This window comes from Grus americana, chromosome Z (assembly GCF_028858705.1).
Source record: "Grus americana isolate bGruAme1 chromosome Z, bGruAme1.mat, whole genome shotgun sequence".
NCBI classification, from domain to species: Eukaryota; Metazoa; Chordata; class Aves; order Gruiformes; family Gruidae; genus Grus; species Grus americana.
Genome location: NC_072891.1, coordinates 42,523,058 through 42,550,092, shown reverse-complemented (window position 1 = coordinate 42,550,092; position 27,035 = coordinate 42,523,058). Strand labels below are relative to the sequence as shown.

General features: G+C 35.5%; 1 protein-coding gene across 1 annotated transcript in view; it reads left to right on the top strand.

Annotated features, from left to right (window-relative positions):
• LOC129199427 (guanine nucleotide-binding protein G(q) subunit alpha) overlaps positions 1–25,836 on the top strand; it is a 135,496-nt gene extending 109,660 nt beyond the window's left edge. Inside the window, exons 4-7 of the mRNA XM_054809902.1 lie at positions 328–456; positions 1,391–1,520; positions 17,050–17,203; positions 20,804–25,836. Of these exons, the coding sequence (XP_054665877.1) occupies positions 328–456; positions 1,391–1,520; positions 17,050–17,203; positions 20,804–20,994 (604 nt within the window). The 3' untranslated portion in view covers positions 20,995–25,836. The remainder of the gene's footprint in view (positions 1–327; positions 457–1,390; positions 1,521–17,049; positions 17,204–20,803) is intronic.
• Positions 25,837–27,035: the final 1,199 nt, after the last annotated feature.

The window sequence follows — 27,035 nt, the reverse complement described above, 5'->3', positions numbered from 1 at the left end:
ATTTGTCTCTAAATTGCCAAAATTATGTAACTGAAAACTTTGAATCTTTGGTGAATTTACATATGAAAGCCAAGCAAGTGTGTATGAAAAAAAAAAGCAGAATAATTATGCTACCCTTCTGCAGATTTTACCTGAAGCTATGACAGTGTACAGGAAGGGAGGATGGAGCACATTTTTATACTTTGTCCCCTCTTTTATGCCGATAATGCTCTTTTTTCTGTTGTACTTCTTCCTACCCCATTCCATTCCCTAGTCTTCCTTTCTCTTTTCCTCAGTGGGATGATGGTGTCACTGTCTTGCATTCCTGTTGTTTCTCCCTGTCTACAGCTATCTTAATGACTTGGAGCGCATAGCAGATTCCACCTATCTGCCAACTCAGCAAGATGTGCTCAGAGTTCGAGTCCCAACAACAGGGATCATTGAATATCCATTCGACTTGCAAAGCGTCATTTTCAGGTAGGAAAAAGTTTTAACACGCACTTACTTTGTTTCTGTTGTTTCCTTTTACATTAGTAGTACCATGTATAGGATATTGGTTGCAAGTGCATAAAAAGCAATTATTCTATGTTTTTAAAATTTGAGCTTGGTCATTATCATATGTGGACAATTACATGAAAATATAAGGAACTGATGTTAAAGCTGTCAAAAGCATGAAAGACAATTAGGTTTGTCTTTTTCTGAAGGAAGTTATTACTGATAGAAAACCTGCAATAATAATCTGAAAATGCAATCATGTATCCTAGTAATTCATGTATATTATGGAATACAAAGTTACCACTTGTGCAGTTGATTTTTAGAAATTGCTCTCCTTTAGAGAGTAATCACCCTACTTGAGTACAAATACAGTTGTTTAAAAAATAACTATGCAATTGCAAGTTAGACATCTGTGTGTAGTTACACTGAGACATGGGATGAAGTGGGAATACACTGGGAGCAAATTTGAATTTTAATTTTGCTATTAAAAAATTTAGTAGATACGTATTGTATTGTATTTGTCCTCTTAAAATGGTACAGCTTTAGCATGTTGGGAACTTTGACTCTGGTAATTTGAGGGGAAAAAAGCAGACCACCAGGTCTCCTCTATTCACGTCTGTTTCTGCTGAATACACAGGACATGCATTGCTCATGAGACCTTTGTATCTCAGAAATCTGAAGGGTTTGAGACCCACGATAATTTAAATATAGAAAACATATCAGACTTAAAAGCAAATATGATTCACCATCTACTTACAACAGATTCCATTAAATATCAATGGAAAAAATCATTAAGAAAAACAAACCAAACCAAACTGTGTTTTCAACTAAATTCTTGAATTTTGTCATTGTGCGTATGCTTGTGTGTTTATCTGTTAGGGTATTTATGGAATTCATGTGGATGTTAATTTTGCAGAATGGTGGATGTAGGAGGCCAACGATCAGAAAGAAGAAAATGGATACATTGCTTTGAAAACGTCACATCTATCATGTTCCTAGTAGCTCTTAGTGAATATGATCAAGTGCTGGTGGAGTCAGACAATGAGGTAAGCAAGCATCAGCAAAAAGCACCGGTTTTAAAGAAAAAATAACTTTACTTGTCCAGTCTCAGGTGTTTTCCAAATGCATCTATCAGCAGTCTTACACAGCTGCACCCAATGGAGTGAGAAGCACTACAGGGATCAAGAGGGGAGGAGGGGATCAATCTTCAAGTATGGCAGAGCTGATCCTCTCCATGTAGGATTCAAAGAAACCTGTCTATTCTGCGTTGAAGGGGAATACAGTTGAATATAGAGAAATGTTCTTAGTGAAGCTAGTTGTGCAGTTAGTGTTACATAGCAGAGCCACGAAAATAGGCAGTGGAAACGAAGACAAAAATTACAGATTCTTTGCTAGAACAGACCCTAAAGTAGTAAACTTCATTTCTTTGACTTCAAGCATAGGATGTATGTTGTATTTTTATTTCAAAATAATAACAGGAGCAAGAAAGTGGATGAGTTGAGGGGGCAAAGCACACTGGTATCCAGTACTTTGAATGCAGTTTTACAGAATAGGGAGGTTATTTAATGTTTAGGGGGGTTTTTTTGTCTTTCCTGAGGACTATTTTAAGTTTTTCATCAAACTTTTATGAATTACTCACTGGCACTGTCCTATGCAAGACTTCTAACACATGCTTACAAAAGTTAGGTGAAAAAAAGAAAACATTTGAATGTTCTTCATGGCTGCATACATGTTGATTTCACTGTTTAAGAGAATGGTTGACATAACAAAGTAAAACAGGTGTCCCTGGACATTCATGTTTGTATGCTGAACTTTCTTCAGGATTCATTTTTTAGTAAAGTCTGAGACCTCTGAAAGCATTTACATTTACAGTCTTTCCATAAAAGAAAAATATCCTTATCTCTGTTATGTAATTAACTATATCATTCAAAGCTGAATTTACAAAAATGATGATGTAATCTACACCAATTTTGTCTCTTGTAGTTTTGGAAGCTAGACACATGTAGATAAAAAGACAACTCAAGTCAGACTTGGCTTATTTCAAGTCAAGCCAGAAACGTCTGGTTCTATCTTCTTCTGTTTGCATTATTCTTTTGTAGCCACAAAGTCAACACAGAAGTATTAAGTATTTTAATTATACAAGTCAAAACAAAATACATTGGAAATCACATAGAGAAATTAGTTATGATAATTTTGAAATGCTATTCTAACCATCCAAAATAAAATTCCAGACTTCTTAATGTGAGCTATTTATCACTGTGGTTTTATAGTGTCTTTCTCATAGGGCGAAGTTCTTGTAGGAACTGTCTCACAGGGAGAGGCTTACCACACTCTAGCTCCTTATTAAGTGCATCCTGTTGTAGTTAGGTGGCTTGCTGAGACCCTTGCTCTGGTTTGTCAGGTAACTACAGTGTGCAGATCACATTTTTAGAGCATCCTCACTGTAGGAGATGGAGCAGTATCTTCCTAGGCTGTATCATTTGGAATATACAATCTTGCTCTGTGTTCTTCTATGCTAAAAGGGTTCACATGTTGTGAACTGAATAGAACATCTGACTGAGGATTTCCTTTGTGTTTTGGGCTCTCCAATGGCTGAAGTGATGCCTAGAGTTGTGCTGGGTTCCCTATAACTACTTTTCAACTACTGTGAAAAAGATCACTTTGCTCATAAAGCTGTTTTGATTTTTTCAAGTTTTCACTTTCGAAACACTTTGTGGAGGCAAAAGCTGTAAAACTCCTCATTGTCTTACAGATGTTTTTTCCACCTCGCTGCTGAACTATTTATGTTTCTTATTAACAACAGTGGAAAACTTCTGAACCTTTTTGTCTTTCAGTTTAAAGTATGTTCATAACTTTAATTCAAACCAGTTTTTGTTTTCAAGTCATGCATACATACCCTAGTAGTGCTTTCCAGCAGCCTTAGGCCTGTGTTACTCTAGCTCTGGGACAGATCCAGACTGTCTTAGAGCTAAGCACCCATCTGGGCAGATTAGTTTTGGCTTTCAGCAAGCTGTAGCTTGTCTGTCTAGATTTTGTTGGTTTACCAGAGCACTGCTTGCTTCCCTTCCTTTTCCCTCCCCTATTTCTCTAAACACTGCAGTCCCAGAACGCATGGGAGAAAAATGGGTTTATTTATCCCACATGAAGCAAGGTGTAGTTTGTCTGAATGTGGGTGTGGCAGAAATAAAGGAAAAGGTTTTAAATGTGTTAGTTGACACGTTGAACTAAGAAATTTACCCCCCAAAAATATTTTTGTTCTTCACTGGGGTGTGACAAGCTCAGTAGGGAAGACAGTATTTTAACTTGGACACTTTGGTAATCAGCCAAGAGTTACTTTTCACACTTACCTTTTAAGTGTGAAACAACATTAAAATTTTAGCACCGAAGTGAGAGAGTGTGTGTAAATGCCCTACTTTTTTCATATGTATGCCATCAGTGTGATACTATGATAGAATCTAATCCTTCTTTGATCTGTGTGCCTCTTACTGAAATTAAAAGATCTGACTCGACAACTTGCAGTGTTCTGTTACTCGCTTTGCATTGCTTTCATGGCCTGATTAAACAGTATGATTTTTGTAAGGTGGCCTACTTTCTTTTTCTAATTAGTCCACTGCATGTTATTGCCTAAAGTCTTTTTTCTTGTGCTGTATTTTCACAAAGAAAACTATACTTTTTAATCATCTGTGGCATTCTTTTTAGTTAATACATTTTTTCATTAATCTCATTTCCATGAGTAAACATAAATGGGTAAGAATTATTATTTGCCATTTGGTGCATGCGTGCTTATTATGACCCTTCATCATTATGAAACTGGTTTAGAGCCCTTAAGACTCTTTGTATTTCAAAATGTAGTGCCTGATAGACTCAGTTGTAAATGCATTTCTTCCCTTGTTTAGCTTATTCAGGAGAAATACATTTGGATTATTAAGCATCTGAGGCTGTACTGAGTTGAGTGTCTTTCAAGGGCTTTTACTCACTGGGTACATGTGGGATTGAGTTGGGAACTGTTTCTGTCGTCTTGCTCTTGGAGGAGTTAAGTATTAAAAGTTCTGAGGAGTATATTATAACTATCTTGTCAGGGGACATCATACTTAGAAAATAAGATGAGTGTTCAGACTACCTATTAGTCAGAGTCCTGTGTAAGATGACTCTGAAATGATATATCCATGAAATTGCACTCCTATGACAAGATCTGCAGCTAAAGAGTTGGGGGCTTCAATCCTGAAGAAAAGCGTGCGTGGCTGCCCAACCGTATTTTACCTATGATTCCTCTAACAGGCAATACTCAGAAACAATGTCATTTCTCCTCTGATTAGTATCTCTAGATTGTACATAACTAAGCATCTGATTTTGATGCATAAATACAACATGAGGAGAATTGGTAAGGACAGTATATTTAAATATATCTTCCAAAAATTTCAGATGATGTACAGTTTTGAAATGCCTTTCTCTTCTTAAATACGTGTAAAAGGAGAGATTACTAACTGTTCCAAATTCTGCCCTTAATAAAACAGTAAGTCTGTCTAGATTCATTGGTGGAAAGGAGGACAAAATTTGATCCAGAGGACATAATATACTAATTACATTAATAGTACTGTAAATTAAGTAAATTGTCTTTCAGTCTGATGTGATATGACAAAGGAGAACATGTTATAAGTTAAATTATCAGATGTTTGACCTTTTCACTTTTTCAGAAAAGTCTGACAGAATTAAAGATGAAATAAAAAATGAAGGAATCATCTATCTGGTAAATTAATTTATGATATGTTATGTCCTCTAGGTCAGGCTCTGAATTATACCAGCAGATCTGGAGAAATTTGCAGTTTTATCAAAAAGCACAATTTAGAACTTTCCCATTTTTAAAATCAACTAGTTTTCTTAAATAAAGGATTTTTTCCTAGATAAACTATATTAACCTATATTCCAGGATATGCTGAATTTGAATTTGTATCACAGGTAGCTCTTCTAAACATATAATATCTCATGGTCTCAGTGCAATAAATGCAAAAATGAGTTCCAGCTTTATAAGAGAGAACCAGTAACCACTTGCAGTTATGGAAGGACTAGAGACATCACAGTATACGTGTAAAATCCAGTTTCATAAAAAAGAGGTTTTCATTATCTTTGCAGAGCTTGGAAATGGCAAAATAAAGAATGGTATTTATTGATGCTTGTACATATTTTTCTTCTGCATTAGTGCACTAAAAGTGTTAAGGCATATATGATTTCATAAAGCTTTTATATGTCTCTGGTGGTTATGAAAATGTGGGCTTTTTTATGTAGAGATCTTTCTTTTTCTGTGTTCCCAGAGGAAAAACAGAAAAGACAGGATACAATTTGTCAGTTCAGCTAAATTAATGGATTAATAGGCTAAGTGAAATTTTGAAATTTTCTAAGCTATCAAAAAACAAATACAGTCTTTCCTGCAGTATGTTCAGAGGCTGCAAAGCTACACAGGCATTGCAAAGCATACAGTATTCATAGATAAAAGATAATTTTTAGAACTAAGTATGAGTATTCTGAACATCCATTGCACAAAATAAATTGGGGGAAAACTGCCAGTTTAGATTATTTTGGTCAGACCTGATACATTTTGGTTAAAAAACAAAACAAAACAAAACACAATTATAAAATGTGAAGTTTTTACAGGATTGGAGATAAATGTTACTAATATTTACAACTAATATTCCTTCCACTTTGACTTTTGAGTAAGGAATTTCACTAATGCCTAGCATTCCAAATACATACTATGTATCCTATATACATATAAATATCTCACATATGCATCTCTATGCAGGTTTTTTCATTCTTTTAATTGTTAGGCAATTTCTTTTCATTGATGAAACTACATGTAAAAGAATCATTGAAGACTCTCTTCCTTTGTTAAAATAGGAACATTAACTTTAAAAACTTGTATTTCACAGGTGGTTTATTTGCTAGGTTTTCACCGGCCTTGAATAACAAAACAAATAGAACCAATTTTTCTGTTGAGGTCTAATTCATTTAGATATCCAGCCAGACAGGTAATTTACAACCTTTTAGAGAGGTTTATTAAGAACCATTATTGGTTCTTTTTAATCAGAAAAGGAAGAGATTCTCGTCAAGTAGAGTACTGCTCTTTTTCTAAAAAGCTTTTGTTTTAAAGCTTTTTTTTTTTAGCTTTTGTTTGGTTTTTTTAAAGCTTTTTTTGTAAAAGTTTCTACTGTATTCATAAATTATTTGGTTTAGCTGCAGCCAAAATTGTTAATTTTAACATAATAATGTGTAACTGAATTTTTCTTAAACCAGTATTTCCTTCCTTTAATCATCAGAGTTGTATTAAAATTTTATAGAAAGAACCACATACTTATAATTCATGTATTTACAGGTTTGATCCCAGATTGCAGCTCTTGCTGAAAATGTTTGTAATGTATGAAGCAGGCTAGAATGGCTTAAGAATTCTGAGTTTTTAAAATAATAGCAAAATTGATTTCTTGGCTGAAGAAATCTTAGACACATGCCTTCAAGCTATGTCAAATACTGCCATTACTTCATATGTGTCCTCCTTTCACACATGTTAAACTGGTATCTAGGATCCAGCTTTTCTGTGATTTTGACAAATGCTATATTGTTCAACAAACATCCACAAAAATGCTGCCATAAATATAATTAGTGCAGCATCCTGCTTTTGCCTTGTGTTCATCTGTCCACTGGTTTTCACTTTCTTACAACATGGAACCAAACAGTTTGTCTGCTTTAAGGACCTGCACCATCTAACCTGATATGATAACCAGATTGAATCTTTTTTGTGCCAGTCTTGATCAGTCATTTTTAAAATATTCCAACAAATGCTTTTGTGTGTGTTACCATTCTCCTCATTCTGAACAGAAAGAGTTCCCCAGAAACTTGCCTAAACCTGCTCCATTGCCGCTGTGTAACGTACAGTGGTGCAGCAGCCAGAGTTGTGTGAGGACTGCTGCTTGCACTGTTGAGAATTCTGCTGCTATAGCTGGATGCTCTTTCATTCTGTGTTCAGCATCCTGTTGTCTTACAGATTTATCCTGAGTTTATAAACTTTTAAAGCAGTGGCTGTTACTTAGGAGCAAAGTGCAGCTGTTATGCCCCATAAAGTCTAGGTTTCTGAAATGTAGAATAGTAGGTTCATCTACCAGTAGCAGACATTTGCATGGCACTAGCAGTAGGAAAGCATAATATTTTTATTTTGAGATGTGAACAGAATCAGTAGATCTGGAAGTGACTCGAGCAACATTTCCAGAAGCCATGGCACAAACCTTGCAGGAATTCAAGGGGATACTCAGACAAGTGGAACAGGAGAGATGGATGGAAGAAGGGACATGTGACTGGTAGAGTCTCTTTTGGAAGCCATATGGAGCTAAATAATCTGGGAGAAAGTTATCCTTAAGAATGCTTTGTCCAGAACAGTACCACCAGGGGATCATTAAAACTGTGTAGTGACTTAATAGTCTGTAAATACAGTGGCCCTCAGTAAAACTGTGCTTAGCTTGGTGTTCATAGGTCACAAGGGCTGAAATATAATAGCTACATATGAGTGAGTGAAGTAGAATTGCTTGCTTAGAAGGGTAGGGTCTCCATCCTGGAGAGAGATGTTCAAAGCTTGAGTAGCCTGGCCATGAACAACCTGATCTAATGACAAAGTCCTGCTGAGAGCAAGGAGTTGGACCAGATGACTTCCACAGGTCCTTTCCACCATAAGTTCTGTGATTCCAAGTAGAAAAATCATAGTTTGACAAGTGAAAGGAGGTTTTTTGTTTCTTTCTTTCTTTGGGGACCATCTTTGTGGTCATACGTAAGATTTTGCCATAGCTTCTTTAAAGCCCTGAAGAACCCTATTTTATTTGATAATGGATATCTAAATTAATGTAGTTACCTTCACAGTACTTAATTTACACTGAAGAACTGTTTTGCAGTTTTATCAGAAGTAACACCTAGATGAAGGCAAAACAGGATATTTAGAAAATCAGTGCTTTGATACCTCAGCCACAACTGCAAATTAAAACTAAGGAACTTTGTAGGGTGGTTTTCTGCAATGTTTCTGTGCTTCGAGTACTAATAAAGGCACTGTGCAAGGATGTCAGTTCTTCCAATTGATGGAAAACTTTATTATTATTAGGTTGTCCTGAGTAGAAAGGATCAGCTTTGCTTGGTTTGTTAAAAAATAGTCCCGTGAAAGTCTAATGTATTAAAATTACATGAAAACAATTACAGGAAACCCAGGATAGGTATTTTTAGTGTGAACTCATTTGTGTGTGTATACAGGTATGTAGATGCAGGCATACATGCTCATGTTTTGAATCTGGACAAAATACATCTGCAAAATACAGGAATATCCAAAGCCTAGATGGAAGGATCTGTTAACAAGTGACAAATTGGTACAACGTTCCAGTCACACTTTCTTTTGATGTGGTACAAAAATAAGAAATGGCAGGAGGCCACAGAGTTCAGAATACTTTCACTCTTTATGGAGACAATTATCTGAAGCACGTATTTAATTTTTTCATCTGAACTATCTTGCTGTTCACATCTGGGCATGCTTCCACTTCTCTTCCAGCACTTTGTGTTCCTTATTCACAGGCTAGTCCTACATGGCTTAGCATGAAGGCTGAAAGAAAACAATGTTGAGATCAGAGCACTTCTCTCTTTCTGCATCGTGAATAAACATAATACTTTAGTTGTCTGTTTTTTTCATCAACATTCAGCAATCCAGAACAATTAGGCATAGGGCAGAGGGATAATATGAACTCCCAGATAGAATTAAAATCCTCAAATGGTCTTCATAATTATTTAACAATGTTATTTCCATGGGAAATAAAATCTCCAGAACTCATTGTTTATTTGGAAACTAAAGAAAATAACACATTAACCACCTGCGCCAAACCTTGTTGTTGTATGTATTGTATCTGTTCATACCTGTTAGCACATATGCATATGTATTTTCTTTTGGGTTTGTGGATAAAGAACCTTTTGAATGTAGAGTATCAGTACTGGGAAGTATTTGCATAAGGAAGAGCCAGAGCCTCTCTTTTGTTAAAGTGGGTGGTTCATAATGGAAATAGGAGGTTGAATGATTGTGAACCCACTTGCAGAGGCTGCCAGAAATGCTGCTGGTAAATGTTGCTATTGGCAGCAATTGCTGGCAAAGACAACTGCCACTTATTTTTTTCAATAACCAGTGTCAAACTGTCCAGAAAAGGGCCTTTCTCGATGGCAATTTAATTTTAAAATATTTTCACCCATTTTTCTCAATGATATGTAGATGTTCATGAAAAACTGATTTTTCTGGTACTCATTTAATAAAAATTAACTTTTTTTTATTATTTAAAAAATATTTCACAGCAATGTTTGGACCACTTTTTGGACCACTTTTTTTGGACAGTATTTTTGTGCTTTGATGGTTGTTGAACATACTGATTTGATGGATTTCAGCTGTCAGTTGGTTCATCTGTCCTTCTGCTGGGTACACAAAATTGCCGTATATTTGTGAGTGCAATGTTGCAAATTTAAGTTGTTGGAGAGGTGAAGTTCTTCTCCCAGGTGATTTAAAAATACAGTTCTCATCTACAGAAAAGTCTTCCCAGTCCTTTACCAGCAGCTTTTTTTTGGTCAGGCTAGTTTGCAGAAAGATTCAAGACCAGTGAAGAAAATAAAGGAATTATTCCTGAGCACTCTGTCTTTGAAGTTGTCTCTTACTGCATTTGAGTTATTTGTCAAAATATTTATACAACCATTGCTGTTTTTTCTTAGAATGGCTAGTTACAGCAGTACAGCTGTAAGATTATGCTTCATGCTTGGTGGCAAAAATCTGAAGTGCTTCCAGTTTTGATACTGTATTTACTTTTTTACATAGTGGAGGACTCTGCACTTACCTCCCACTTCCTGATTTCCTCTGTTATTTCCCAACCTTCATGTAGCAGCTCTATTAAATTTCTTGCCAAGGAATACACTGTAGGTCTTTCTGTGTAGCCAGACAGTGCTCTACTTAAATAATTGCTGGAAGTCTTATTTGGAGAATGGAGACATTCCTAATTAATACACTCTTTCGCACAAACCCCATTCACATGCACAAGATTTTGTCAGGTAAAATAATAGAGTCCATTACTGTGATACTAAACAACTTCTGAAATATTAACCCCTGCTTATTTTTTCTGATGCTGTCTTGCATCAGTACCTCCTCTTCTACAGTTACGGTCTCTGAATGCCCTCTCACTCAAATAAACATTTGTTACCCGTATAAACAGTTATATATGTAGTGCAAGTTGTTGACTGAAAAATGCATTTTATTTACCTCCTCACCACCTTCTCTCTCATCATTTCAACAAAATTCAGTCCCTCAAAATTTGTGAAATCCTAATTTTGTTAACAGACTCTATTTAAATTACTAACGATTTTTAAGACAAAAATTAATTGCTACATTTTTCATTCAATATGTAAATTACTGTATGCCCACTAGATGCCACTCTAGACAATCATAAAGACAGTAACGCGTGAAATTCCACTCCTGCTTGTGTATTGTTTCAGATTGATACTGTACTCGGTCTTTTCTGTCAAAATACTGTGTTTGTTAGCTGGGAAATGAAAGACATTTCATTTTATTTTTATTTATGTTTCATAAAAGCATATTTCTAGTCATAAAACTGGACAGTCCCATGATTCATTAATAAGTACAGTGGGTTTTCGTGATGTTTAGTAAGAAATTGAGATAATCTTGTGCAAGATTATCTGTTCTGTTTATAGTTAAACAAATTCTACTCACTTGTGGAGTTTTTCCACTGTATTTTTTATTCTGTGTTTCATTATGGTATTTTTACATTGGACTGGTGTCTGTGTCAGATTGTGTGGAGGATGGGAGATTTTTTTGCTGACATCTGTATATATCATAACAGGAAAAATGGAGTAATGGCTTGCAATACCAATATGTATTTATACAACTTGGGACTGACTGCAGACATAAGCAGAGCAGGGAAGTTGCCCAGGCCAGCAGATCTTGGGGGATGGTGAAAACAGTGATCCTGCTGCTCATTTTCCTTGTGCCAGCTGCCTGCAAAGGCAGGGAGGCCACAAGGAGCTGTTGCCGCTGTAAGAGGGGGGTTGCTGCAAAGGTTGGCATCACTGCTGAGAATGGCTGTCAGCTACCGAGAAGGCCTTTAGGCAGCTGCAGCTGCACGTTTCTGTACATTAGTTATTCACAAGTTTCTTTCTGCAGCTTTTTCTATTGAAGCTGAAATAAGATTTTTCTGGAAACAATTTGGTGAGGTAGAACTGGCTCATAAAATCAGATCAAGTGCTCGAACAAACTACTAAATACTGCCTGGTCCCCACTGTTCCTGTCCTCTTTTTGAAAAGCCACACCATGTTGCTTCGTTTGGCAAGGCTTCCTTCACATTGGATCTGACAGAAGGTCAGATGCCCAATGCTGGCCTTTTTCTAAACTCCTTGTAATCCTCTCCATAGTTCCAGTAAAAATACTGTAATGTGAAACTCTTTCTTATCTAAGAAAAAGTGCATCTTGTTAAAGACAAGTGTTTTTCAGAACAGCGAGTAATGCAACAATTTCATCTTGTCAAACATTCTTTAGTTAAACTCATTAGAAATATTATGGCAGTTATGTTGCATATCTGTTTAATAAATTAAAATGGTGAGCATGCAACAGTACGAGCTATCACTGCAACAGAAAACCTGTTTAAGAGCAATAGAGAATAATAAGCAGTATTGTTGGAGAAATTACTTCTGGAACAGAAACAGTTTTAACTGCCATGACGTCCATAAAAGCTGATTTGCTCTTAGACATTGGATAAACAGAGAGATGAAAGACTGCAGAAGGTTAAGCAGAGATTAATTAGTGAAAAAATGAATAGCTTCGTATTTTTTGATCGATCTAATCATTCTAAATTCTAATTTGAAGAGTTGCAGGTGTGCCACGGAGATGAACTTTTCTAGGTAGACAATATAACAAATTGTGAGTTGGGAAGTTCAGGCTGTATATTAGGAAACATTTTTCTCTTGGATGTTAGTTTAGCAGTAGGACAGGGAAACCAGAGAGGTGTTGAAATCCCCATCTGTGCTGGCTTTCACGACTTGCAAAGACAAAGCTGTGACTGACATGCTCCCGTGTTGTCAGTAGGCCTACTTGAATGAAAGACTAAACTAGATGAACTCCAGAGATGCTTTCCAGCCAATATTTCAGAGTCAATACTCTTGTGCCATTTCAGTGGAAGATGTGTGACAGTCACTGTGAGCATGTCCAGCTGTTTACATTTAAACAGATTAAAGGTGGGGTTGTTATTCATTCATGTTGTATGGTGCTTAATGGTATCAGCAGTGCAGCAGCATCTCTGCTGATGTGCCTGTGCATAACCATGCTCTCTGTGTTCTCTTAGGTTATAATAGTAACTGTTGTCACCTAATTATAGTGGTTTTACCACTAGTAGACCTAGTCTTTACTCGGAAGCCATCCAGGTTAGCCAGATTCTGAATGTGTATTCAGTAGGAGCAATATTAGTGTTACAGGAAGAGTCCGATTTTGGAACTAAACTGTAAATTACTGTTTCTGATTTCATAAGGAGTAGTTTCTGGTGAAATAAAGCCAAAATTCTTCTCCAAATATAAGCATCCAGATGTCTTAGTGCAGAGAATGTAGAAGGTTGCCTCTTGGGAAGAGCTACTTAGAAATGGAAGAGCATATGATGATAATTTCCTACCCCTTTCCTAACAGAGCATCTGAAAGCAAGATCTTGACTAAAGCCTAATGATAAGCAAAAGAGTAGTTTTGCAGAAGTATATTCATATTTCTAGTTAGAATCATGCTGAAGTACTTTGAATCCAGCTTCTTTACATGTTAATAACATAAGACATTAATTCTTCTCTTAATGTTCATCTTCAGAGCTTGTGTTGGATATTTATTAGCTACCCCCACATAAGTTGACTGCATTTGCTCTTCTTTATAACTATGCTGAGTTCTTTAGTGACAAGTTTAACAAAAACAGTCCTTAAATTCAAAATAGAGATTGCAATGTTTTTCTAGGAAATCCATCACTTTCCATTAGTACTGAAGTTATAATATTTCATTTCTGTGCTTCTTTTGTTGTGCCTTTGCCTTCTTTTAAAGTTTCTGACTCTTCTCTGTTAAAACAGAAACTATGAAAAGCAAATTATTTGATTCATTATGTGGAATAGTTTCAAAAGGAGAAGCCAGAGGCTGATTGTTTTTCATAAATTTGAAGTTTACAGTGCTGGCTTTTGGGATACTTTCTAAAAAGTACTGAGACTTTAGTACGTACTTAATGAGATCCTGTCTACCTTCCTCTTAAGGATAGGGAAAGGGAAAAAGCTGGTGAGATTTCCTATAGTTCAGGCAACTGTAAGAATTATACTTACTTGCTAAGGAAGGGTTTGGTTATGGAAAAGTCGCTTACCTGAAGGTGGTAGTTAGGGAGGGAACAGAAGAGATGGACCCTTTAGGTTTTATTATGCTATGACTACACACCAAGAGAAGATACAGGCATGGTAAACATACAGTGAGTATCTGTCTTCTCTTTAGGACACGTTAAGTACTTTGTTTTCTTACACTTTGATAGTATTGTCCATATTATAAGTGCAGTTTGTGGCACTAAGAAGAGGCAGAAAAATATAGTAAAAAACCAAAAACCCAAACCACCTGAGTGTGAAGTTGGGATGTCTGTTTACTTGGTTCCCCCTCCACCCTCGAGTCCCCTTGAGTTTTCAAATATGATATTATTATTATGTCTATGCATAATAAAGTTACAAAAGAAAGGGAAAGAAACCACACCAAAACAAACAAAAAACCCCAGAGTTAGCATTCAGTTACGATTTTGGATTTCCTTGGTTTGATCTTTAGATGTCAAAACTATGATGTTAATGTGACATATGACTGCAGTAACAGCCCTGTAATTTATGGTGCTGTCATATGCAACTGGCATTTTTCATTCAGAGGATCCCTGTGGATGATACAAATGCTAAAATAAGCAAGGTCTGTAGGAAGATTTAAGATTAAGGTTTTCTTCCAGTGAAATAGCATTGACCATAGCAGTCATTTAGTAATATATACATAATGTTATATATGTCATGCAATGAACTGAAAAGGAATTTTTCTTGATTAATGTCTTTACAAGGTTTTGCAAGACACTTCTTAAATATATGAATGATATGAAATCTTCATTGAATCTGTGGAACTGACCTGACTTTTTTAAAGTTCTAGCAGTACCATTGTATTACATATGTGTTTTGTGAAGGCATGTTTGTCTGTGGAGTATTGAAATGTGACATACATTTAGAGAAGATAACTAGAGATATCCTTAATCTTTTTGATTAAGGATAATAACTTAATCTTGAGTGGAATCCTTACTGGATATCTTGTCAAGGAGAAGTTTAAGTCAGATGCCTTATAAATTTGCAATAGGAAAAAAGTGACTCTATGGAATGCAATTCATATTATACAGAATTGATAATTAATATATAATACAAGACATACTCTTCTTACATTGAAGACAATATTTTTTCTTTATTGTGTATGTTTCATGTTATTTTTATGATACACAGCACTTACAGAGTTAATGTTTTAGCTGATAGGATGCCAGAAATTCTTTTAGGCATGATATCAGTGTAGCTTTATAATCTGCTTGCCTTTTCTGCTTCATCTTGTTTGGCATCCTTTTCAAACAGAAAATGAAAATGTGCTCTGGGTCTAATAACAATGTTTTCAAAACACAGCTTTCTTGAGCTTTCCTGGAGTAAGGGTCATAAATTTATCCAAACTCATTTATTTATTTTGTCTTTGCAATTCTGTGTTATGTATGTGAAAAAAATTCAGCATTATAGATGGAAATATTGCAGCCCTCTTGAAGGGTTTTTGTGAAAAGCAGGAATACTGACTCTAGATAAGTAATTTCTTTGTGTTTTCTGTGCACTTTTCTTACTGAGAAGTTTTCAATAGGTTATAAATTTACTGTGAAAGAACACTGCTAATTGAGTCATGATGCTGTTTCACCTTCTGAGTGTCACATTAGAAGATACCAAGTGTTAATGAGTTTAGGTAAATATTTACATTTTAAACAGTAGTTTGTAAGTTTACATTGCCTTCTCTTTTTCATGAAGCTGTAGAAGTGAAAAATATCCTCTGTAGTTCCCATTGCCTTTCTGTAAGGTCTTGTTTAGAGAAGTCTGTATAGAATGTTGAGAAGAAAACATGGTGTGATCAGCAGTCAAAGGACTTAGATTTCATGCTCATCTCTGTTGACATTTCGATTTTTCTCCTTTCTGAATGAAATCCTGTCACCATTGAAATCAATGTGAGTCATAAGAACTGACTGCAAGAAAGCAAAGGTTTTACTCATCTGCATTAGTTGCTTAATCTATAAATCTTCCTATTTATTTTAACCAACTACTCCAGCATGCAGTGAAGTTTTATAAATTGCTTGAAGATTCTGTGGTAACGTCAGAGACAAAACCATCAACTTCTATAAAATGGATTTTTTTTTTAATGTTTTGGGGTTTTCTGCAGGTTTTTTGTTGTTTTGTTTGGATTTTTTTAAAGTTCCTATTATTCACGCTTATGTTGGTCATTTTAAAATGCAAATTAATACAAGTAAAGATACACTTACTGCAAAACTGAGTTATTTTACAGATTGTTGTGTGGCTCAGCAACAGCAGAATCTGCAGGATTCACCTCCTTGTTGTTCTCTGGAACACTGTTTGGTGGTGAAACAGGTTTCTTTAGGGGGCTGAGGCTTATAATAATAATAAAGTACATTAATTCCTTTGTTTTGAACTCAGTTTGTTTTGACTCTGTATGAACCACATCACATCAGCCTAACAGTTCTTCAAAACAATATCAAATCACAACATAATTTTACAGTGACAGAAAAGTGTTACAAATAGGGCTGTAGGCTTCACTTACATTTCAGCTATAATGCAAAGAGGTTTTCAAGAGCAGTTAAGCAATTAAAGGCTAACCCAATGATATTAGAAACAAATTTAGCAATTTACAGATTTTTTAAGATTTTATGTCATAAACCTTTGGTGTTGACAAAATGTTCTCAGGTTCCAAATTTACCTGCAGGTATTTTAAAGCTGATGGCTTTCTAAGAATTATCTAACTCTCCATTTAAAGTTCAGGAAAGGCCTATAAAATAAATAACGTTCTTAAATCTTGATTTGGTTATTATGTCTTTTTGTGGTATACTTGTCCCTACTATGAATCACATACATTTCAATAGCCACCATTTCGTTGGCTGGTCATAACTGTGCATGCTCAGACTTTACAAATGTACCTATTAACAGCTTTCATGTTCATGACCTATATTTTAAAGAATACTTATGCTTGAATAGTTGAATTTGCAAAAGGAAAATGCATGCATATTTATTTAACTGCTTACTTATTAATGGTAATTTACTTACTTAAACCTTACATATTGGTAGGAAGGTGCAAAACATGAAATGGATCTGTTTACCAAATAAAGTGAAATTGTGTGAATTTATTTAAAAAAAAATCAAAATTATTTTCATGACCACCAAAATTCCACTTCTTTTTTTTTATTCCAGAATCGAATGGAAGAAAGCAAAGCACTCTTTAGGACAATTATCACATATCCATGGTTCCAGAACTCTTCAGTTATTCTCTTCTTAAATAAAAAAGATCTCTTAGAGGAGAAAATTATGTACTCCCATCTAGTTGATTACTTTCCAGAGTATGATGGTAAGTATAATGATAGTAGAGCTCATGCTCTATTTACACCACAGTAATGACAAATTGTAATAGCCTTGTCCAAATGCTAGACAGATAGATCCTTTGATATATTTTGTTCCTTAAAAAAAAAAAAAGTGCTTTGCAATTTTTAATCATCTACATTTTATATGATTGAACTCTTATGGGATTTTTAGGCTGCTAGGATTTCATTTTATACTGTAATTAATTTTCGTAGGACGGCAGAACCTTTCATGGGAAATTGTTGACTTTTAGATGAGTATTGTCATATTAGCAGTGAACCACATTCTGTCCTTTTTCATAAGTTGGGGTGAGTGTTTAAACTGGAGTATAAAAGCTAAAAAGAAACAAAAATGTGTTCATCACTTTTATACATTCTCTCCCATACTCTTTTTTTTTTGAGGTTTGGTTTTGTGTAAGACTGAATATCTGAGGGGAAGTGTCATAGGCTCTCAGTGGCACTCATAGGAATTAGTACCACTCCTTCCACCCTTTTATTGTACCTTTTTTTTTCCTTTGTTTTAATTTTACATTATTTACATGAAGCTTAATGTGCTTGTACATAAAAAAATTCCGTGGATTGTACAGCTGTTTCTGCTAAAATTGTACTTTCAGAAAGTTCTCTTGAAGTAAAAAGCTAAGTATTTTGAGGTAACTGAGTGTAGGCCTGGTAACAGATAAAAATCAGACTCCTAGAATAAGAGGTCAAAAGAACTAAATGCTCTTATTTTTAAAAGAAGAAAATCTGTTTTGTCCCACCAGGGAGTGAATAGCTGATTTGAAAGCTGAATAAAAGACTAAATCTCTCATGTTCAAATATGGAAAATAATAATAGGGAAAACGTACATTTTATTTCCTGTTTAAAGGGAAGGAAACAGTGAACAGCCTGCAGGATCAGACCGTATTATTTATGAGTCAGTTTAAGTTTAGTTTCATAGTGCTATGCAGAAGAGAACTGGCAGTTGAATAGAAATATGCTCGTTCTTTTGAGTTTACTTCATATGACAAGTTCATTAGAGAACATCCTGAATGTGAGAAGACTCTACAGTCAGTCAGTTATCACCACGCAGGTGACAATAAAGCCTGTGTTAAATGCTTGCCCAGGCAAAACTCAGCCACTCAGCTCAGAGAAACCCTGTTTCTCCTGTCCTTTGTCACTGGTGAGGGAAAAAAAAGATGATGGATTGGAGGGCTGTTGGAGTCAAGATCTGGAAGTCTTCAAGAGTCTTTATCTCTTAATTCTGCAGATCTTGCTGGACTTAATTCCATAGACAAGGTTATGGTTTGATTTGATTCCTTGGGGGGAGGGTGGGTGTCTGTGGCTTGTAGAGGTCACCGTGTGGTCCTCTTTTCTGTTCCAGCACACTGGGGATGTGAGAGGTGGGAAGATCTGAGGAAAAGATCAGAATTAGGTATTTTTCAGCTGGATTACTTCTACCATCCATTTTCCTGCACAAGGGAGAAAGTAGCATAGGGATGAGAATGGCTAGCCAGGATGGCAAATTGGTCTGATTAAATTAAGCTAAGCAGTTCTGCTGCACGGTATGTTGTAACAGCATTGGAAGGGGGGCTGAGGCATGCTGAGGGGTCAGTGCATCACATGAAGACATCCTTGCATGGCTAGTACTAGAAGACTGGCTTATAGACTGGAATGAACAGCTGGGAGAGGGAGAGAGGGCGGAGACAAAAAGGGCCCATAGTTGTGAGGCAGAGAAGAGAAAAATGTTGATGTAAGACTTCTTATATAGTTCTTGAATGTATGATGTAGAGATGCTCTTTGAAAACTGCTGATTAGGGAGCAGTAGACAAGAAACTTACTGATTTATATGGCAGTTCTTTAAGTCTCTACATTACTTAGATCACAACTACTTTGCAGACTAAATTTAACATTGACTCATTTGATTTTTTTTCTATGTTTTCATAAATGTTCTTTCTAACCTCAATTTCCCATACTTGAACTTCTGTCAAATGAAAATCTAAATTACATGATAGTCAATAGAGGTGTGATAGGGTAAGCAGATTTGGATACACGCTTCGAACAGTACAGTAGATTTTGAGAGCGCGCTGTGTCTAACTACTATGAAACAGTTTAACAAAATTCTAGGAGGTTGTTTAGAACAGTAAGTGGTTTATTTTGAAGAAATCATTGTCTTTGAAAGTCTGTTTTCTTCACAAATATTGCAAATGTATTCATGGTAGTGTGAGACTTATTGTTGCTGCTGTTGACAGTCTGGGTGACCAAGCCAAAGGCTAGAGCCAGCTGTGTTTTAGAAGCTGTAGAAGTGTTGAACAGTCCTCTGTCCTGCTTCAGAGAGCTTATGATCTGTTTACATTTCTAAATCTCAGGAAATGTGTCATCTGTATATGGGTGCGTGTGCACATATATGTTCATGTGCATACACCCATATATTGCAGAACCTTACTCCCTCACAACATGCATTTGCAGCACACCAGAAAGTATGTGATTTCTCTTCAGTGCATTCCCTACCTAAATTTTATAGAGTTATCCAAATTGGAAATGTTAGCAGGTTTATAAGGTTTATTATCCAATTGTTGAAAAATATGTGGGCATGTGCTAACCCCCAAAGCACAGATTTCATAACTGCTGAAGGACAGAGCTACATATAACAGCTGAGCGCTGATATTTGTATTGCCATATAACAACAGGACTAATGAAGAGAATAGGAGGAGGAGGCAGCACAGAAAACATGTGCATTCTGTAGAAACTCATGTTCCAGACACAGGAGAGCAAGGGAATAATGGCCCTCAGAAACGGCACTGCAATACTGGAACAGAATTCAACAGCTTCTGGCTAATGTTCTTGCTTCTGCACTGCTCTTTTGGCTGTGAACGTGAATGAATCCTCACTCTTCCAGGCTGGAAGTCGTTACTTTACCTTCTGTCTTCTGTAAAGCTGAACATGTGGTTTGGTTACATAGACACTATCCTTCTGAGAATTGCAACCTGAATTCAGATCTGATAGGATCATTATCATACATAATTTAGATAACAAGTGATTTGTTAGAACATGAGCCTTTTGGAATCAAACAGCTTTAGCTGGAGAGCGTGTGCATTTTACTATCACTAAAGTAAATGAAGTTCTATTGGTGACAGTGTCAGACCAGTACAGAATATAACTTCATTATGCTACTTATTAAAATCCTCATGAAACTAGTAAATGTTGCAGTGCTAAAAGAACTTAAGTATAATTTAAATATAGCAGGTGTAGACTGAACATTCACCAATTCTGTTAACGTTTTTAAAGATTTGCGAGTATAGCTAATTTTTTGGTTTTCATTCCATGCAGTTATAAATGACCTGTTTTAAACATTACCTTACCAAAGAAAGAGGATAGTCAGCTTTGACGTGATAGCTCTGACTTGATGAACTTGTGAAGTTTTCTTTCATCTTTATTTTTCGTAGTTCCTACCAGAAAGAAAGTAGTCAGTATATGATACTATTAATTAGCAAAAAGTTCCCTGTCTTCTCTTACCTGAGAACAACAGACTGAGTCTTTCTTGTTTTCCATTAAAGAAGTTGAAAATATTGAATCAAGTTTAAGAAAACTGACTTTCTCTTTCTAATTATCAGGACCACAGCGGGATGCACAAGCAGCACGAGAGTTCATCCTGAAGATGTTCGTAGACCTGAATCCAGACAGTGACAAAATTATCTACTCCCACTTCACATGTGCTACAGACACAGAGAATATCCGCTTCGTCTTTGCTGCTGTCAAGGACACGATCCTACAGTTAAACCTGAAGGAGTACAACCTGGTCTAACTGTGCCTAGGAGGCCCTCCAAAACCAACTTTGCGTGATTGAAGATATACAAGAGGGACTGTATTATCTGTGAAAACAATTTGCATAATACTAATTTATTGCCGGCCTGGACTCTGTGAATGTCCACAGAGTTTGTAGTTAATATTATGTTTTATTTAAACTATATGGAGGAAAAAAAAAGATGCTGAAGTACATTCACAGCACATTTCCTCATTTTTTAGGCAAAACCTTGTGACTCAATGTGTTTTAAATTCTCAGTCGTACATTTACAAAGGATAGCAGTTTTTTTGCTATTGAAGCAAAATCAAGCTGGTTTCCTCTTTCCCTGACCCTTTCTCTCTCCCTCCTTCCCCTCCCCCCCTTATCTTTTACAAGGTACAATGGCCTTTTTTTCCCCAGTTGCATTCCTGGGTGAAATATTTTCTGTTGAGTGATTTGGTCAAGAAAATACTATCATCAGAATTTAAGTCATCAGTCATTCTAATTTTACAGTATGTACTTTCTCTGAATCAAAATTATTGATACTGTGATTTTTAAATTCTTGACATGGGTGTCTTCATTCTGTCTTCACTTTTGGGACTAGAATATTGGAATTGCAAAACAGAATTACGGTTGTCTTAAGGGTATTAAATTTAACCGTATTTTCACAGTTTGGAAAGGTGCACAGAAGACAGTAATGAAATAATTAAGACACAACCTGGGATGTTAGATGGAATATGTTAGAATCTCTTTTTAATTGCCATGTGCCATTTTTTTTCTCTCTTCTTTTATTCACAAATGCCAAATAGAAATGTCATAGACACTACATTTTCCCCAGTGGCTACAGCCTGAAACAGTTTTTGGTTGGGTTTTTTTTTTTTTTTTTCAGTTGTGTGGGGGTTTTTTCTTAAGTTAGAGTTTTTTTAAGTGTTCTTTTTCCACAGTAGAAAAATTATTTTTATTGTATAAAATTCATGTTGCCAAATCTGGCTTTTTATAAAACCAATGCTCTTGAAACATAAGATCCTGATTGAAATGCCAAACTGATGGGTTGGGAACTGACCTGATTGAGTCAACTGCCAAATGATAAACAAACAGTTTCAGCTCATTTGTTCCCTTTTTTAGAAAGTGTTCCATTTTCTAATGCCAAAACCAACAGTGTGAGTGAATATGCTACAAGGTGCACCATGGACACGCATGTGGTCTACTAATTTAAAGATATGTTAAATCTCTCCTTATGTCAGATATGGCATGAGATTTTCTGTAATAATATCAAGGCACCTTTAGTTGTTTAACAAGAAATTATTGATGAGAGATCATGTTTAGGAGCCTTTCTTTATAAGGTTGCTTGTTAACTAACTGATTCACAGACATTTGATAGGCTTTCATGCAAAATAGCCTTTCTCAATGTTCTTTAGAAAAGATTTATTAATGTAAATTAAACAGTGAGAAAATCATTCTTGAAATCTAAATGTGCAATTTTTTAACAACAAAAATGCAGCACACATTGATGAGCCTTCATTCTGCAGCATAGGTTGAAAGGTGTTTTTTGACTGGGTGCATGACTGCTAGCAAGCTACAAAAAAACTCATAGAGTTCAGACACGTAATTGGATTGATTATCTGCAATGCCAAGTAGCACTGGAGTGCACTTAACACAGAAATGCTGCCTCACAGCAGTGGATGGGAGGTGGAAGAAAGAATGGCTTATTAGTTGATTACCAAAGTTAACAATAAATACTAATGAGACGTTTTTCATCCTTAGCCCTCCCAGCTTCAAAACAACAATAATAACAGTTGCTATTTTTTGCTCCCTCTTAAAACACCTTGTAATTTAAAACTGGTTGTAGGTATAGTGCAATTATGAATGCTATAATCATTGTACATACATCTATATATATATATGGCAGCATCCATATTGGCTTTGTAATCATTAATTTTTGGCAAATTGAATGTGCTGTATTGATATGTATCTATGTAATTGTATTGTATGTCTTATAGCTAATTCACATTTTAAATAATGTTATTTTATTTACTTTTTTAAGAGAGAAGAATGTAAATTTTGTCAGTTTATTTCTGACTAGGGATTTGTTGTTGTTTTTTATTTACAAAACAAAAAAAATTACTATAGTACAGAGCGGTACTAGCATCGTGCTGTATAAAACCATTTGCACATTCCTGAGAAGAAGTAAATTGGAGACACCCAAACAGAGGCCATTCAAATTCAAAATAATGCTTAAAACTTGTCTGGGCTTTTTACAGGTATACAAACCAGTCTTATTAGAAGAACTTACACCATTATATTTAGGATTGGAACATAAGCTTTTAAATATAAATTTATATTTGGCAGATTAACGTTAGGTTACTTTTACTTTTCTAATAGGCTTTATTAGAAAAGTATATTTAGAGATATTTCAAACCATTGTACATAAGTACTAATGAGTATATGCTGTTGCCCTAAAAATACCATGAGAAAATACAGAACATCAGATCAATCAGTCTTTCAGAAACTGCAGAAACCTTAGATATAACAACAACAACCAAAAAGTCACTATTATTAATGATTTTAAGGAGTTAAAGCATTTTATTTAATAAAGCTAAAGCAAGTAGCTCTAGGTTATAAAAAGTGACACTGACATTCTGAATAGGGGATCAGAGCAGTGACTCTTACATACAGCATAACAAAATTGGTCCTGATCTTTCTATAAATGCAACAGAGCTTCTGTTTTCAAAGTTCCACTGTTGATAATATGCCTTCTTTTAACCTGGGAATACATCGCCCACTCTGGATTCAGTGCTATAAATGGAACTGTAGCCAAAAAAGAAAAAACAAAAAAAAACCAAACCAGACAGTGTCTAACAAATGTTTGGGCTTGTTTGGTGTGTTGGTTTTGGTTTTTTTGTTTTTGTTTTTTTTTTTTTTAATTAATTTTGTTTTCTTATGGGATATTTGGTGGGGGAGAAGGAAATGTGGTTCTGAGTTTTGTATAAAAACAAAAGTTTACTCATGCTTTATAGTTATATTGTGATTGCAAAGTTTTCAAGAGTGTGTGCCACTGGGCTACTTCTGGTATATTTTAGGTAAGTTGAACCTGTGGCAATGTTTAGATCATTTGAGCATGTTCTGAAAAACAAAAATAATATTTGGCATGCCAAGGCAAGCTTTACATGAATCACCTAACACAGCATTGCAGTGTGACAGTTTACAAAGACATTTCCTTTTTAAATGACACAGCTGTTCCCACTTGCAGTATATTCTGTTGTGGTGGTGGTGTTGCTGTTGTTTTAATTGGTGGTTTCTACGATGCCTTATAGTGCTTGACTCCAGAAGTTTGTGCCTCTGACATGAAGCTGAAGGCAAAAACATCAAGACAGAAACCCTTTTAACTTTGCCAAAATTAAGTGATTTCTTTGAATGTCATAAATGGGGGAGGAGGGAAGGAAAACGTCTTGGGAACCTGTGTATTCTAGATGTTCACTAGCACAAGAAAGCTGTAATACGTGTTTTACAGAAACTTTAAACTTGCCTTTTTCACAAATTAACTGGCATTGTCCTTACATAGGATGATGCAGCTATAAGGGCAGTTTACTTTTTATAATTCAGACTCTTTTGATTGTCAAGGTGTGTGGACTGTAATTTTTAATCATACTGCCACATGATTGTGAATCACTTTTTTTAAGTTAGAAAGTGGGGAAGAGACCTTTTTATGCTGGATATCAGTCAGAATTGACTGTATGATTTGCAAAAACTCTAACTGGGGGAAAAGGGCTGCATATAAAGACATTGCTAGACTCCCAGCATTTGGTTGTAAGCTGCAGAAGACTTTCAGATTACTCAACCTCATGACCGTTTCCTTGTTACACATTCTTCACAAAAGAATGAAATATTAGGAGAAAACAAAGACACGTTAACCCACATGAAAAAATAAAATTTAGCCAATTAATTTATTATATGTGCTGCTGTTCTTGGAACTCTGTGCATGGTTATCTTGCAGACTATTATATTAGTGAACTAATGAAGTGTGCACAGCATATTAACAAGGCCTACAAATTACCTACCTCTAGCTAAGAGACCAGTAAAGTAAATATGTTTTGAAGAGACCGTCCTAAATTAGGAAATTAAAATGTCCTGGTGTAGGTAATTAACTACAGTATTTTAGAAAATCACACTTTTGTAAATACAGTCCCTCTTTTGACATAAATCATAAATTCTAAAGCTTAGTATGCATTAAACAAATCCATCTGTCCCTGTCCAGTTTGTTAGTTTAGTAGACTTCTTCTAAAACCATACATTAGTTTGAGAAGAAAAGCTACTGATATTTCCTCTTTTTTGGCTTTTGATTACCCATAACATTCTGAGTTTTATCAATCAAACCAGAAAACATTTCTACATAGTCAACAATAGTTGAGGGTCATTATTTAGCTAGTTAAAGGGATTTTACTGTAAGTTTCACTCAAGCTTTTTCACAGTAGCCATGCTGCAGGGAAGAAAGGAGTAGAGTGAGATTTTGAAGACAGTGTGAAAAAAAATAAAGTCAGCCTGATCAATCTTACTGTAAATCTGTTGGTTTGGGTTTTTTCTCTCAAAATAGAGTGTAAGCTGAAGTCTGTTGCTAGATTCCTCATTTACCATGCTGCAGGAAATCCTTATTTGATCAATTATTTTTTTTCAGATACATTTTTAAACTTGCAGTATTTAAAAATAAAGATCATATTTGCTGTTCTTAAAGTGTCATTTAAATGCATGTATTGTGTGTTGTTCGAGGGACAGAAACAGGGGTTTTTTTGAAAAAAAAACTAATATTGTACAGTTGCTGCCCCTCAAAAATGTTGCTGGTTAAAAATACAATATTTTTGGCCATAACTTCGTACTATAGTATCTTCATTCCTCAAAGTCTAGCTTTTATGAAATATTATTTGGGCTTATTGTTCTCTGAAAATGCTTCTTATGATAAATGTTGGATAGATGTATTATTCCATTATTATTTTTTAGTTATACATGTTCTGTCATCATTGTCTAAATATTAAAATTGCCAGAACATCTTTATTACAGCCAGAATGTTCAAAACATTTAAGGTTTGTTACAGTGGAGACAGTCATTTGATAGTATTATTAAAGGGGGTTTTTGGCTTGTGTACAGTGGAAACTTGGAAGCATGGGGAAAAAGAAATAATAGCCTGTATCTCGCTAATAGAAAACCTGGAGAATTTCTAGATGGTGAGGTGAATTTCTTAAACATTTTGGCTGATTGCAGTAGTGCTGCAAGAGCAGACTATTTCTTTGATCTTTTTATTCACCTATGTGATGACAGGAATAATGGTAGGACATTACAAGTTGCTTTTCAGGAGTCTGGCTCATATCTGATCAACAATCGGTGGATCTCAGATCTTCATTACTGAAGAAATAGGATTTCAGGCCAGTTGCAAAAATGAGTTTGTTCTCTATTATGTGATCACAACAGTTTAAGTAAGATTCTTGGAGTTCGAAGAGTTTGCCTAAGCAAGAACTTGAGTGAATGGTTTCTGATTTTTCTTTCCTGTTGCAGAATGTAAGGGAGAAGGGTCAGTGGGGAAGGATTTATTTTATCTTTATGTTTCAGTGAAGATAACGTTAACAAAAATAACAGTGTAAGTGGTGATATTTAGATACGTGATGTGGAAGCTGTATCTGTGTGATAAATTGTGCATAGTTGTGAGAAAACCTTATATCACATACTACAATCATATCACCCGATTGCCAGCTGCTTTGTAGGATGCTGTCCCAAACATCTAGGGGTTCCAGAGTATTTGTAGACTGCCGCAAAATACACAGTTGCCAGCTCCTCAGGAACACACCTGGTATCAGTATCTGGTGTCAAGGCAGCTGACCCCCTTTCACAGCTCTTTGCCACCAAAAGGAACTGCCCTCCCAAGACATCCTCGGCTGCGTGGGGTTTTCCCTCTCCTTTATGTCAGCCCTGCCACTTGGCCAGCCAATAAACTGGGTGAAAAACCCCACTCGTTTTTGCTCTTCTTGCTTATCTTGTTTAGTAGTCGAATATTCAGGGTTTCAGCCAATTTGGTT